This window comes from Panthera uncia (genome assembly GCF_023721935.1).
Source record: "Panthera uncia isolate 11264 chromosome D3 unlocalized genomic scaffold, Puncia_PCG_1.0 HiC_scaffold_9, whole genome shotgun sequence".
NCBI lineage: Eukaryota > Metazoa > Chordata > Mammalia > Carnivora > Felidae > Panthera > Panthera uncia.
Genome location: NW_026057587.1, coordinates 4,883,249 through 4,898,151, shown reverse-complemented (window position 1 = coordinate 4,898,151; position 14,903 = coordinate 4,883,249). Strand labels below are relative to the sequence as shown.

Below are 14,903 nucleotides of genomic sequence, written 5' to 3'. Positions count from 1 at the left end.
GTCTAGCCCAGTCGGGCCTGTGTCGCTCTGTCTTCACAGGGCGTTAGCAAAAGCACAGCACAGCTAAGCCATGTGCATTCCCTTCCTGCTGCCAGCCACTGTCCCAGCTATTGAGAGGAGCATGAGGGGGACCCCATTCTGAAGGGCGGCCAGCCACACCACGAGCCGCAGTGACCTACAGAAGAGCTGCCTCGCCAGCTCCCAGAAGATAATCGTTCTGGCCTCAGCAATGTCGTGAGCTAGTAACCTAAACACAGCCATTTAAAAATCATACAAGTTTGGAATTCATAAGATATGTTAGAAACAAAGGTAATGAGCGCTCAGGACTCCCCCCTTCCCAGTGGATTTCCTCTGTCTGACCATCGTGTCTCTTGTGGGTGTTTGCATCGGTGTATCTGCATGGCGTAGGTTCTCTGCAATGGTGCACATCCCTGCCCGCCTGCCCATTTGTGGACCTCACATTGGTAGCTGGAAATTTGCCCTGTTGGGAGAGGATTCACACCGTGGAAACTGGTAAATGCTACAAATCAAGGTCATGTCATTTTTGTTAGAATACCAGCACACCACTGCACCCAACCAGTATAACTGTGAGAACTAATATAGTTGTTTAAAGCCACTATGTTTTGGGGTGGCTTGTTACACAGCAAAGAATAACAATCTCGTGGCCCAGGAAGGCCTGGCACTGGGTGGCCCCGCCCCACCCCCAGAAAATCTCCCCTTCTGCCCACCCCACCTACAGGGCCTTCCTATACCCAGACCCTCTAAGAGGGACCCTGGCTGCAGAGCGCAGACGGTGACCTCTTCCCATCCCTCAGTTCAGATGCACTTCTCAGAGGGTGCTCCCTGGACACCCCACCGCACGCAGCCCTCTGGCCGGCCGTTCTGGTATTAGCCTGCTGGGTGTCCTTCCTGGTCCCTGCATTACCGAAAAGTAAACGTTTGCTTACTGTCTGTCTCCCCCTCCGAGAGTCCAGGGCAGGGATCTTCCCGTCTTTTTCACCGTTGTATACTTGGCCAAAACATGTGACGTGGGCAAGCATCTGATGGCTGCCGGCTGTCTGGTAGACTGGTGGTTGAGTGCACGGTCAAAGACAGAGACATCACTTTACTGGGCATCTTCCCTGAGGCACGGGGCACGCTCCTTACTGTCTCTCTGTTAAGCCTTGTGTGTGCACTTCTCATTTTTTCTTATGTGTTTGTCTTCTTCTGAAGACGGTGAGCTTGAAACCCACCAGTGTCTTCCCACTTCTCTGGCAGACCCTATGCAGCTTGCTCCTCAGCCCCAACACAGACCCCCTCCCACTCTGGATGCGCCGATTCCTCTCCGGGGAAAGCTCTTCTCCAGACCCTTCCGTGCAAGTTCAGCTCAACTATGACTTCCTCAAAGAACCCTTGGAACATGCGGCTCTCCTTGCTGTTCCCTCGCCCGAAATACTTCCCACGGTGACCTGCGTGTCTCCTTACTTCATTCATGTGTTTGCTCAAACTCATCCGGGGGCCTTCCTAAACCATCCATCTAGAAATAGCATGCCTCCACACTGTCCCTTCACCTTGCCCTTTTCTGAACTCCTCACTTCCTGTCTTGTATTTCTGTTGTCCGGTTCTCTGATAGGACGTAAGTGCCCGTGAGAGCGGGGATTGTGTACAGTGTCTAGAATAGCGCTTGGAATACAGTAGGCCACTTATTAAGTGAATGAATGAATGAATGAATGACGTGATTAAATGGCAGCCCCTCCCACTGACACACACCGTTTCCTTCACAGGAATTATGCTCTGAAGGGCTGGTCCTCCCCACACAAATAAAGCTGGGCTGGAGCAGGGATCCTGTCTCTCCTCCCCAGCTAACCCCTACGCTTAGAACATTGACCAGCACACTCAAGGCACTAGACTGTATCCATCGGCGGCTGGATGACAAAATATGGTATACCCAGACAGTCCAATAGTACTCATCCGTAAAAAGGAGCAAAGCTCTGATGCATGCTGAAACATGAATGAACCTCAAAACCTTATGCTAAGTAAAAGAGAAGGCAGTCACAAAAAGTCACATATTGTGTGATTCTTTTTATATCAAATGCTCAGAATAGGCCAATCCATAGAGACAGAAAGTGGTTAGTTGTTGTCAGGGAAAGGAGGATTGGGGGGGAGGGACTGCATGTATATGGACTAGAGGGATCCTTTGGGGGTTATGGAAATGTTTTATAACTGCATTGCAGTAAATTCAGTTTTATTTAAAATTTAATAGGGGCGCCGGGGTGGCTCAGTCGGTTGAGCGTCCAGCTTTGGCTCAGGTCATGATCTCATGGTTTGTGAGTTCGAGCCCTGCATCGGGCTCTGTGCTGACAGCTCGGAGCCTGGAGCCTGTTTCAGATTCTGTGTCTCCCTCTCTCTCTGCTCCTCCCCTGCTTGTGCGCGCTCTCTCTCTCTCAAAAATAAATAAACATTAAAATAAAATAAAATTTAGTAAATGTAACTGTAAACTTAAAAATTGAATTGTATACATAAAATGGGTAAATTATATTGTAAGTAAATAGTACCTTAATAAAACTTAAAATTTTTTACTCAGATTAGCATTTTTTTCCCCTGCACAGATATGCCAGCTATATATAGGCTCATTTGTATTTACATTTCGTGCCGTTACATGTTACTTGCTGATTTGTTTCTCCAGTTTCCCCCATTGGCTGCACCTTGCATAGCTGTAGTATAATCTCAAAACCAGGAAACATGTTAGCCCAAAGTTTGTACGCCTCAGGATGCAGAACTGCTCTCACCACAAAGACCTCTCACCACAAAGACCTCTCCCCTGCCTCGCTTTAGCCACCCCCACCCCCACCATTCCTTGGCAACCACTAATCTGCTTTCCATCTCTATAGTCATTATCATTTCACAAATGTTATGGATCCGAAAGCATGTAATAAAGTATACTTCTTTTGAGATTTTTTCCACTCAGCATGATGCCTTGGTGATTCATCTAAGTGGCCGCAATGTATCAGTCAGTAGTCCTTTTTTATTGAGGAAGAGGCCCCATGATTGGATGCACCACAATTTAACCATTTATCCATTGTAGGATTGAATTTTGGTTGTTTCCAGTCTGAGCTTTGATTACAAATAAAACTGTGGTGAACAATAGTGTCCAGGTTTTTGTGTGGACTTAAGTTTCCTTTGTCTGAGCTAAATATCCAGGAGTGCAGTTGCTGGGTCACACAATCAAGTTATAAGAAAAGTTGCCAAACTGTATTACAGAGTGTCTGTACCATTTTATAGTCCCACCAGCAATTATAGTTTGTAGTGTATAGCGTGTAGTTTCTCCACATCATTGCCAGCATTTGGTACTGCTACTATTTGTTTTAGCCACTTTGATAGATGTGTGTAGTCTTGAGGCGGTCTTAATTTGCATTTTACAATGGCTAGTGATGTTGAACATCTTTCACAAGTTTATTTACCATCTATATATCCTTGTTGGTGAAATGCTGCTTCATATATTGGCCTACCTTCTAACTGCATTTTTTTTTTTTTTAAGTTTTGGGAATTCTAATATATTCTAGGTACCAGTCCTTTATCAAATACATGGTTTGCAAATATGTTTAATTATCTGTAGTTTGTATTTTCATCCTTTTAGTGGAATTTTTCTCAAAACAAATGTTTTTAATTTGGGTGAAATTCAATTTATTCTTTTTGTTCTTTTGTGGATTGTGCTTTTATGGTATCATGTCTAAGAACTCTTCACCAAGCCCTTAGTCCTGAAGTTTTTCTTCTGTTTTCTTATAAAAGTTGTATAGTTTCACACATTTCTGCATGTAAGTCCATGATCATTTTGAGTTAAATTTTGCATTTGCAGATGACATGATGGTCTATGTAGAAGATTCCAAGGAATTTATAGAAAAAAAAAAAAACCCTCCTAGAACTAAAAAGTGAGTTCAGCAAGTTCTCAGGATACAAGATCAACACACACAGAATTTAATCACATTCTATACACTAACAATGTGCATGTGGAAACTAAAGCAATACCATTTACAATTACTACAAAGAAAATTAAGCACTTCGGCATAAATTTAACAAAATACATACAGGAGCTGTATGCTGAAAATTACAAAATGTTGATGGAAGATATCAGAAAAGACCTAAAAAAACATAGAGATATACCATGTTCATGGATTGAAAGCCTCAACATAGTTCCACAGCTGGGGAACCTGGCTGGCTCAGTGGGTAGAGCGTGTGACTCTTAATCTCAAGGTTGTGATTTCAAGCCCCACGTTGGGTGTGAAGCCTACTTAAAGAAGAAACATAGCAAAGATGTCAATTCTCCCCTAATTGATCTATAATTTCAATGCATTTCCTATCAAAATCCCAAGATGGATTTTTATAGACATAGACAAGTTTATACTAAAATTTATGTGGAAGGGTATGATTTCCCAAATACCGAGAACAACCATGAAAAAGAGCAAATCAGGAGGATTCCCCTACCCAGTATCAGGGCTTGCTGTAAGACTAGTGGTGGAGACCGTCATGTAGGCAGAGGGATCAACAGAGATCAACGGAAAAGAGCAGAGAACCCAGAAACACCCACAAAAGCAGCTAATTGATTTTTGACAAGTGTGCAAAAGCAAGTTTTAAAAAAAAATATTTATTTTTGAGAGAGAGAGTGCAAGCAGTGGAGGGGCAGAGAGAGAGGGAGACACAGAATCTGAAACAGGCTCCAGCCTCTAAGCTGTCCCACAGAACTGGATGCAGGGCTCAAAACCCATGAACCATGAGATCATGACCTGAGCCGAAGCCTGACACTTAACGGACTGAGCCACCCAGGCATCCCTGCAAAAGCAAGTTAATGGACGAGAGAGATTTTTTTTTCTTCAATAAACGATGCTGAAACAAAGTTTTGGGTTTTTTTTTTTTTTTCAATAAACGGTGCTGAAACAATTTTCCCAGAGGCAAAATGAATGAATGAATGAATGAATGAATGAATGAATAGGAGAAAACCTTCATTTATACACCAACGATGTTTTTTTTTGAACGGGTAAGACATTGCTATGGCTCCAAAGCAGGAGTCACTTGCATTGGCACCTGAAAGACAAATAAGTACTTGCGCGTGGGAGGTGGGGGTTCGCCCTTCGTGGGCTCTGCGGAGAGCAGCCTCAGCGCCCACCCCACCTGGCGGCTGGGCCCTTTGCCCCGCTTGGGCCTCCTAGCCACGCCCCCAGCGGGGCCGGGGCGGGGTGAGGGTGACCACGCCCGCAGCCTGACAGATTGGGCGGGACAGGGCGGGGACCGGAGTCTTGGCCACGCCACTTCCGTCGGAAGTTCGTTTGTCTAGCTTCCGGTCGGAGGTTGTCTTGCAGATCACGAACGTGTGTTTCCACAAGGGAGACAGCCCCAAACTCAACTCACTTTCTGAAACCTGCCTCGCGTCGGTTGTGAGTGGGCTCGAGTCCGACGCTGCGGTCGGGGCAGCCCGGCCCGAGGGCAGCTGTTGGCAAGTACGGGACGGTGTGTCTTCCGGAACGGAGGCGGCGGGCACAGGCTGTTTCCGGAGGGTCCTAGCCCGTCGCTGCGCCGCGCCCCGCCCCTCGCGCGGCCACGTCTCCGTCGGAGCAGCCCGGCTGGCGGCCGCCTAGGCTTCCGCAGCGCCGGGTGAGGGTCGCGGGGAGGCGCCCGGCCCGGGAGCCCGGCCCGGGAAGGGCGCAGGAGCGCCGGGGGGCCGCGGCACGGTCGGGCGGAGGCCAGGCGGCGGGCGAGGGGTGACGGGGCCCGGGCGGCCGCGGAGGGTGACCGCGGCTCCACCTGGAGCGGCTCCGCCCCGCGTTGGTCCTGCAACTCACCGTTGGTAGCCTCGGGGCCTGGAAGCCGGCCTGTGCGGCTGTTAGCGGTACTGGCTTCGGAGATGGGCGCACAGCAAGCCGTTCGGAAGCGCTGTCTGCGCGTAACGGGGCGTGATCTAGTGGAGCTACCCACAGCTGCCCAGCAGCTGCACCAGAGCGTCAGCCTCTGGCCTTTTGCAGTTCTGCCAGGATGACAGACGTGACACGGGGTCGGGACATTCGTGCGGAGTTGGGTTTAGAGTCCGCGTAGCTGCTTGCCTCTCCTTCCGCCTCGATTCCATTTAGCTTCTGGGTGCCTAGAGGGGCTTCACCCTTGCAGTGAGATTTCCTAGAGGAGCCGGGCCAGGCACGGTCACTAGTGTGGAGCAGGTGAACAGCTCGGCCTCATCCAACAGATAGTTGCTGAGTGTGAGTCGTGTGACAGGCACTGTTGATTGTAGGTTCTGGGACACGTGGGTGGAGTTGTGCGGGATCCCTGCCCTCCCTGAACTCACATTCTAGTGGAGCGACGGGGACAGTAAATGAAGAAGTAGTATGGGGTGTTGCTTGGCGTGGGTCTGTGGGAAGGCCCGTGGGGAGTGGTGACTTTTGGGCCAAGGCCTCTATGACCAGCAGCCAGTCAGGGAAAACTGTGGGATGAGAGTGTTTCAGGCAGAGTGAGCAGCAGTGTGATGACCCTGAGGGACGACGAGTGACTTTGGTAAAGAAGTAGTGTGTCAAGGGCGTAACGAAAGAGGAGGAAAGTGGCGGGGTCGAGGATGCAGTGTAGGGAGGAGCCCGATGGTATGCGGCTTCCTAGTTCATGGTAAGAGGTTTGGGTTCTTGACAGTGTGATTGAAAACTACTGAGACCTAGTAAACCATGTACAGGTGACTCATGCGTTTAATTTTTTTTTTTTTAATTGTTCCTTTACTATTGCCAGCATAACCCTTTCCTGGAGAAGTAGCTTTCAGTTAACATACCTCGAATGGCAAGAAAAGAAAAGAAAACTCATCTGACATTACTCAGATTCAAAAGTAGCTTTTTTTTCTTTTCTTTTTCTTTTTCTTTTCTTTTCTTTTCTTTCTTTTTTTTTTTTTTTTGGCCAGTTGCCTTTAGCAGTGTGCATTCTGCTAAGTGTGAGAATATCTTCTAATTGACTTTACTATCAATTTTGACGAGCAACAACTGAAGGGAAAATAACACGTAACAGCTACCATTTATTGAGGGCATGGGACAGACCCTGTGCCTTGTTGCATTTAATCCTGGCAAAACTTTGTATTCTGTTTCTCATCATGTTCCTGATGAGGAAACTGGCTAAGAGTGGTTATGAAACATGCCCATGACCTTACTGCCGGGGGTGGAGGAGTCAGGACTGATGCGGGAGCCTACGCTTTACGTGGCATTGCTGTACAGGGACAGAGGCCTGCCGGCTTTTCACTTTGTGTGTCAGTCCCTGTTTACTTGTGTACTTGTGGTTACTGGCGTGGCCTCAACCAGATGCTGTCTTCTTAAGGAAATCCTGTTTTATGTTCGGCCTTGCTGTTTGTTTCCAATTGCCAGTAGAAACAAACAAGGTGGGGTAGATGGAGCTGTTTGCGTGTATATCGAAATCATGGGAAGTTGAAGTCCTATGTGTGCCTGAGACGATTTTCTTGGCATGAAGTCCTTTGATGCAGATGGCGTGAGTTTAGAGTTATGAGCATTTTGTGAAGTTGTGATAACTGTCTCTTCCCTCCAGGAAACACAGCAGAATGCAGGTAGTCAAAAATGGTAATGTGATAAAACTGATATTAAAAAAAATTTTTTTAATCACGAATTGGGGGGCACCTGGGTGGCTCAGTCGGTTAAGCATCCAGCTCTTATGTATGTGTATGTATGTATGTATGTGAAAAAAAATTTTTAATGTTTATTTTTTAATGCTTTTTTATTTATTTTTTGAAGGAGAGAGAGAGAGAGAGAGAGAGAGAGACAGAGCTTGAGCGGGGGAGGAGCAGAGAGAGAAGGAGACAGAATCCGAAGCAGGCTCCAGGCTCTGAGCTGTCAGCACAGAGCCCGATGCGAGGCTCAAACTCAACAAACCGTGAGATTAGACCTGAGCCTAAGTCAGACGCTTAACCAACTGAGCCACCCAGGCGCCCCCCTATATATATATTTTAATATTTGTTTATTTTTGAGAGGGAGACAGAGAGCAAGCAGGGAAGGGGCAGAGAGAGAGGGAGACACAGAATCCAAAGCAGACTCCAGGCTCTGAGCTGTCGGCACAGAGCCTGACATGGAGCTCGAGGTCACCACCCTTGAGATAATGACCTGAGCTGAAGTAGCATCCGACTGCTGATCTCAGCTTAGGTCTTGACCCTGAGGTCATGCGTTTGATCCCCATGTTGGGCTCCACACTGGGCATGAAGCCTACTTAAAAAAAAAATCACGAATTGGAATTCATGTTCCTAATAACCGCTTCCTTGGGATGTGCCCCTAGAAGTCTGACCCTTCTCTCTGCCCTGTTTTTGTGAGCACTGAGGTAGTGAGACCCTGACCGACTGAGTCCTGCTAAGTAAAGTATACTGGAGCCTGAGGACAGACACAGAATGCCAGCTTATTACCTACAGGGAGATGTCACTTCAGCGGAGGCTGCTCTGGGCCTTCAGTGAGTTGTGCTGTCCGGCTCCAGGAGGAGCTGCGTGTGCATGGGAGCCATGTTTATGAGTTGCCAGAACGTGTCACAGTCCCAGGGTCTCATGCTGTGGAGGGCTGCGTCGTCCACCTCTGGAGCGGCGTAGGACCTCTTGGGACTCAGCAGGGTTTTTGTTTAGCAAGAAGTTCACATAAAGGGCATTAAGTGAGTGGAGTACGTGATGGCACTGGGCTCAGACAGCCTGGCGCGTTCGTCTCCGCGTTTGCTTCATCAGTGGAACAAGCATCTCAGCAGACCTCCTCTTGCCCGGGTCCGGCATCGTCACGGCCTCAGGCCATTCTCCTCAGCAGCTGCTGGGCTGCCCCTGTGCCTTCCCTGCTCTGCCGGGCCGTGTTGTGTGTCCAGCAGATGAGGGAGGTCCGGCTAGCTGCCTGCTTGGGTTCTCACCCAGGGGACATTGCTTATCTGGGGTGTGGCCACTACCTGCTGCTCTCCCAGGGGCATTCTTTGTCTCACTGGAACGGTAGCTTCCGAGGGGTTTTAGTTGGAATAGTCAGAGTTGTTCTGTATTTGAAGAGGCAGTGTTGATGCTCAGGATGCAAACACTGTATTGTTCTGGAACCACTAGCTTGGTTGCTAAGGGGTGGAACTTGGCAGGGCCAAAGATTGAAGTTACTAGCCTGTGTCGAGCGTCACTCGGAGTGGGGGATGTTCGAGGGGGAAGGGCCGAGTGGGAGCGGTCGTTTCTGCTTCCGGGGCTCTTGCTGCGTGGAGGAGATGCACACACGCCCTTCTGCAGTGAGCTTGCACACGGGGTGTCTTGGTGGCAGAAGGGAGTGGGCCAGGCACTTTACCTGAGGCCCCGCAGGACTTCGGAGCAATGTCTAATGGTGGATGTGGAAGGGCCCTTGGGGATTTGCCTGGTGGTCAAGGGGACGGGGCCCCCACGTCAGAGGGGCCAGCTTCTGCCTGAGCAGCACTCACCTGTCATTGTTGCCCTTGCAGGCACCATGGGGCGGGGGCAAAGACATTGCAGAGCAAAATGCAAACGTTTTCTTCTGTTAAGGAACTTGCGAAGAGGGCCAGCACATACAGCGTGCCCTGCGCAGTGACCTCTGATCCCACGTTCCACTGTATGTGTTGGTACCCATTCTTGAAGCGGCGAGCCTGTGATGAAGGGGACGGCCTGGCTGGCCTTTTGCTGACGTGCCTCGCCTTGCTTCGTGGGCGTCTTACCTAAGGATCAGCTGTCTGCAGTAGCCAGGGGAAGGCCTGGTGGACAGTATTTGCCATGGAGCCAGGACCCTGTGGAACAGTGATTTTTGGAGGGGCCTGTAGGATGTGCAGGGACAGGTGTGGAGCCTCCAAGAGCTCATGTGTCTATCCCCCCGCCCTGGGAAGTCTTTGAGGGTGAAAGAGGGTACTGATTACTGCAGAGACAAAAACAGCATTGAGAACTCATTGCAGACAGGATCATCGGCCAGCCTCAGTAGCTCCCTTCATTTCTGTGATCCGGAATTTGGTTCAGTCTTCAAATATGTGCACAAACGAGCCACGGAGCCACACTGGCAGCCAGCGCTTTTCAGTTAGCTGGTTGGTACGCATTCTATCAGTGGTCCTTTCTAGTACAACCCTCGTGCTGGTTCTACGCGTGGCGCTAGACTGACCTTTTCATCTTCTTAACCGCGCGATTACTCAGCCATAGCATCTTTGGCCTGTAGGTGCCAGACGGCAGAGTGGAACGTGTCGTTCTTAGAGCTGCTAGCCAGACACTCGTGGGTTTACACGGGGGATGCTGCCGTCACTAGTCACTCGACGCCTGGGTGTGCCAGGCTGTGTCGACCACCAGTGAGTGGGTGCCTCTTCCTGGGGGACGGCAGGAGAGGACTGTGGCAGGAGAGGCACACCTGCCTTCTGCTGTCGAGTCAGCACCAGCCCCTCCATGTGTGGGCCACTGCTCAGGCTCTTGTCTGAGATGTCTGTGTGGGATTTGGAAGCTGGAGAGGGAAGTCACGTAACTTTTTGTCCTGAAACTTGTGAGACTCAGAACAGTATGTAGGATGACGTGAAACTTACCATGTAGGGAGTAAATGCCAGCATCTCTGCAGAATGGATAGTGGCTCACACCTTCCCTGCTGACGAGGAACAGGTTATGAATATCCTCAGTACACTTCAAAAATGGTAACCAGTTGCCAAACCTGGGGCAAAGTTTTGCTCCCTTGAACTTAGCCTAGCAGGTTGAGCTAAAAGCTAGTCCTGACAGAAATGAAGGACGAAACTGATCACCTGCCCCGAGATGCCTTCTCTGGACCCCGATTCCACGTCCTCATCTCTCTGTGCTTCCCCTGACACAGCCTAGGGTTGCCATGTTCCGTGAACTCCGCCACCATGCCAGGCCTGGGAGGGGAGCTTGCCCCGTGAGTGCTCGGGCCCACGGGTCCAGGGCAGAAGTCACTGGCCACGCGTGGCTATTTAACTCAGATTTCTTACATTTAAACAAGTAGCTTAATTCCTCAGCCTCCCAAGGCCTGTCCCTGCGAGGGGCTACACGTGGGGCTCAGGTCCGGTTACAGAGTGGCTCTGCCCTGGCGCCAGCTGGTTCCCTTCGGGAATGGGCCCCGGTGTGGTGGGTCAGCACTTTACCCTCAAACCTAGCATATTGTAGGTACTCAGGAGTTATCTGTTGAATGAATAAACCTGTTTATTACATGGATGTGAATCGGGAGCCAAATGTTAGTCTTGCAATTGTTACTTCAAATCTGACAAATGAGGTTTCATGATGCCTTCTTTCTCTTTTCCCTCCTGTCAGGTATCATGATGTTATTGGGTTTGATTTCAAGCCACTTATGAGACTGGACGTCTTCCCAAAATGGACGGCCTAGTGCGGGTCTTCCCAGGAGCCCCGGGCTGCTGCTAATGGCCGAGACCGAACCCGCCCGCAGCCCGCTTGCAGCCCCCGAGTATCGGTCCAGCCTGTGCCGTCCTGACCATGGACAGAGTGCCGGCCGGATCCAGCAGTGGCACCCCAGCTCACCCCGAGGCCCTCCCAGAGCCCCCAGGGTCACCGGTGCCACCTGACCAGTGGGCTGACGCCCCGTGTAAGTCGCCGGTTACTCTGTGCTGCTGACGCTTTGCCTTTAGACAGGAGGCGGCGGATCACCTTGCATTTTGGAACAAGACTGTGGTGCTTCAGACCGTAATGAACTTTTCGTCCAGAGTTTGTTTTTACTGATCCTGTGAGCGCTTTTTCTTAGTTGATGCCAACTTTAAATCACGTGCCGGGCGTGTCAGACCGAGAGCTGCCCGCTCTCTGCTCCGGCAGACGTGCCAGCACCGGTCTCCGTAAGGGTTCTGTGGTGTTACCTGCCTGGCATCTACCTTTAGGATACACAAACGGTGCGGGAGTGATCCAAGGTTATTGGATCACATTGGCAGGTTAGCTAATGGGTTCTTCATTCATCAGAAGTACAGGGTGAATAATTTACTCGGTTGTGAGGCCCCTTCCTGTTTAGGGGGGTCAGTGCAATGTGTCAGTGCAAAGTTGTAGGTATTGATGTACTCATTCGCTAGGAGAAATTGCATTTTCCTCTTGCAAAATGATGTTCGGGCACCCGCTCCTTCAACAGCAGGCAAGGCTGCTAACAGCAGGGGCCCAAGACCAAGGATCCAACGGTGGGACAGACAGGGAGCCGGCTCTTAGATCCGTCACTGAGACAGTGAACCCTCGAGCAGGGCCTTGTTCGATCTCGTTTCACTTTCTTCTCGTGTAAGTGGAAGATTACTGGTGCCTGCACCCTTGGGTGGTCACGAGGGCTGAAAGAAATGGTACACAGGTCCTCAGACACAGTAGGAAGTGCTAGTGGCCCTTGTTTGTTATTGTTTCATCATCTTTGTTATCTATCTGCAGTTTGGCTTGTGTTTGGGAACAATGGTCTTTTTTTGGCCTTTTAGATTTTTCTTTTTTAATGTTTGTTTATTTTTGAGAGAAAGAGAATATGGGAGAGGGGCAGAGAGGGGGCACGGAGGATCCAAAGTGGGCTCTGCACTGACAGCAGAGAGCCCAACAAGGGGCTTGAACTCACAAACCAAAAGATCGTGACCTGAGCTGAAGTCGGATGCTTAACCGACTGAACCCTCCAGGCGCCCCTCTGTTAGGTTTTTTTAAAAGTGTTGGGGCGCCTGGGTGGCTCAGTCGGTTAAGCGTCCGACTTCAGCTCAGGTCACGATCTCACGGTCTGTGAGTTCGAGCCCCGCGTCGGGCTCTGGGCTGATGGCTCGGAGCCTGGAGCCTGCTTCCGATTCTGTGTCTCCCTCTCTCTCTGCCCCTCCCCCGTTCATGCTCTGTCTCTCTCTGTCTCAAAAATAAATAAACATTAAAAAAAAATTAAAAAAAAAAAAGTGCAATATAATGCTTAAAAAACTACTTTGTCATATAAACAGGAAGATGTAGAGACTCTTCCAGGTCTGTAAGCTCCTCAGAATGATAATCTAGTATCTGAAATGCAGGCTCCCCTTCCCCCTCACCCAGCATGGACCCAAAGGGTTGTTTGAGTAAGAATTGAGGTCAGGTCAGGATTGTGGTCCGGTCTCCTCACTGTTGCTTTGAGCCTGTGGTGCCCCATTTGTATTCTGTTTTTCCTCTTGGGGAGGCATGACAGTGAGTAGCTGTATTGGTTGGGCCTCACATTTCAAGTATCAGAAACCCATTTTGAATTTGCTTGGGTAAAGGGGAGTTCCCTGGATTCATACTGGGTACATCGTGGGATCCAAGTGATGTGGATCCCCATAGGAGGCTGAGGCCTTGCTGCACTTAGGTACCTTTGGAACCACACCCAGAGACCCCTGGATCCTCCTTCCCTCCCTCCAGGCGCCATCTTGGTTCTTGACTGCCGACTGGCTCCCCCACCAGGGTGAGGGGGCAAGGAAGGTAAAAATCATTTAATTGTAAGAAGTCTTTTTTTTTTTTTTCCTTTTGACAAGGAAATAGATTTTAGTTAGTGTATGACAAATCCACATGTAATAATGTTAGCGGTGAAACTGAGCTTGCTATGGGCATGTATGGTCATCACTGGTTAAACTTGGGTGTTTATCTAACAACTGTCGATCAAACAGTAGCACAGTCTCTTTGTCCTCAGATTCTGACTCTGTGCTCAGCTTTGCCATAAGTGTTCTGATCAGTTAATCTACGTCTTTACCTTAGATTTCTCGTTTTGGAGGATACGCTTATGCTTTGAAATGACTTTGGAATTATTCCTTTGTAAATGTGAGGCATGACTAATCAGCCCTGTGTCACCGGTGTCTGTTGGAAACATTATCAGCTGTGTTTTCAGCATTTATTTTCCTTTGCTGTTTTTTAAAAGCAGACTTCCATAAGATTTCTCATTGGTCTTGTTTAAAAAATTTTTTTTCAAGTTTATTTATTTGGAGAAAGAGAGAGAGAGAGAGAGAGAGAGAGAGAAAGAGAGAGAGAAAACGAGTGGGGAGGGGAGGGGCAGAGAAAGAGGGGGAGACACAGAATCCGAAGCAGGCTCCAGGCTCCGAACTGTCAGCACAGAGCCCGACACGGGGCTCAAACCCACAAACCATGAGATCGTAACCTGAGCCAAAGTCAGATGGTTAACCGACTGAGCCACCCAGGTGTCCCTCATTGTTTAAATGAGAAGGAAGATTACTACTTAAATTCCACAAGCACTGGGCGGAGGGTGAGGGTGGTCCACGGATGAGGGTGTCTGGCCCTGGCAGGCGAGCAGCTGTCCGATCCCCACACCCACGTGAGGAGAGCCCGGCCTGCTCTGCCGCCAGAGTGAACAGTCTCCTAGGACATTGGAGATGGCTCATGCTCGCACGTCTGGAGTCTCTTCTGTCCCGTCTTCTCTGCATGTCTGAAATGCGGCTGCCTCTCGTGGTTGACACTGTGATGGCTCAGCACACTCTCTCTTGCAGGTGCCAGTGTCGAGGCCCATAGAGCCGCAGATGGAGGGCGAGGCCCGGATGGACCTGGCAAGGGGGACACCTGTCAGAACGGGCCGACGCCACTCTTCCCAGACCCTGCATCGCCTCTTGGTCCCGCCACGAGCCCACTGGGTCCCGAGGCCTCTGCAGGTGTGGCTGATTTCCATGACAACCTAAGGAAGTCTCAGGGGACTGGTGCTGAGGGCAGTGTTAGAAAAGAAGCTTTGCAGTCCCTCAGACTCAGTCTTCCTATGCAAGAAACACAACTGTGTAAGCATCCGTTCCCGCCGGCTCCTCCCTGCCCTCCCCTTCCTCCTGCGGCGCCCCCGTCGCTCCCCACCCTCCAGACACGCTCACTGCTCGTCCCTCTGTCTTCACCGGTCTGTCGCTGTGGTGGGTTGTGCGTGTTGCGTGCAGCTCCATTTTGGAGAGAAGCGGCGTTCCCTCGTGGTCACGCTGAGGGTGCGGCTCAGGGTCTGGGCTCGAGGGACTGTGCTCGGCATGTCTTACGCTGGACGGTGAGC

The 14,903-nt window shown here is 50.1% G+C and overlaps 1 protein-coding gene across 2 annotated transcripts in view; it reads left to right on the top strand.

Annotated features, from left to right (window-relative positions):
• Nucleotides 1-5,312: 5,312 nt before the first annotated feature.
• Nucleotides 5,313-14,903, top strand: part of GOLGA3 (golgin A3) — a 43,897-nt gene continuing 34,306 nt past the window's right edge. Inside the window, exons 1-3 of one of the 2 annotated variants that reach the window (XM_049620717.1) lie at nucleotides 5,313-5,625; nucleotides 11,237-11,525; nucleotides 14,371-14,529. In XM_049620717.1, the coding sequence (XP_049476674.1) occupies nucleotides 11,417-11,525; nucleotides 14,371-14,529 (268 nt within the window). In that variant the 5' untranslated portion in view covers nucleotides 5,313-5,625; nucleotides 11,237-11,416. Of the gene's footprint in view, nucleotides 5,626-11,236; nucleotides 11,526-14,370; nucleotides 14,650-14,903 lie in introns of both variants that reach the window. The other variant, XM_049620716.1, reaches the window with a different exon arrangement.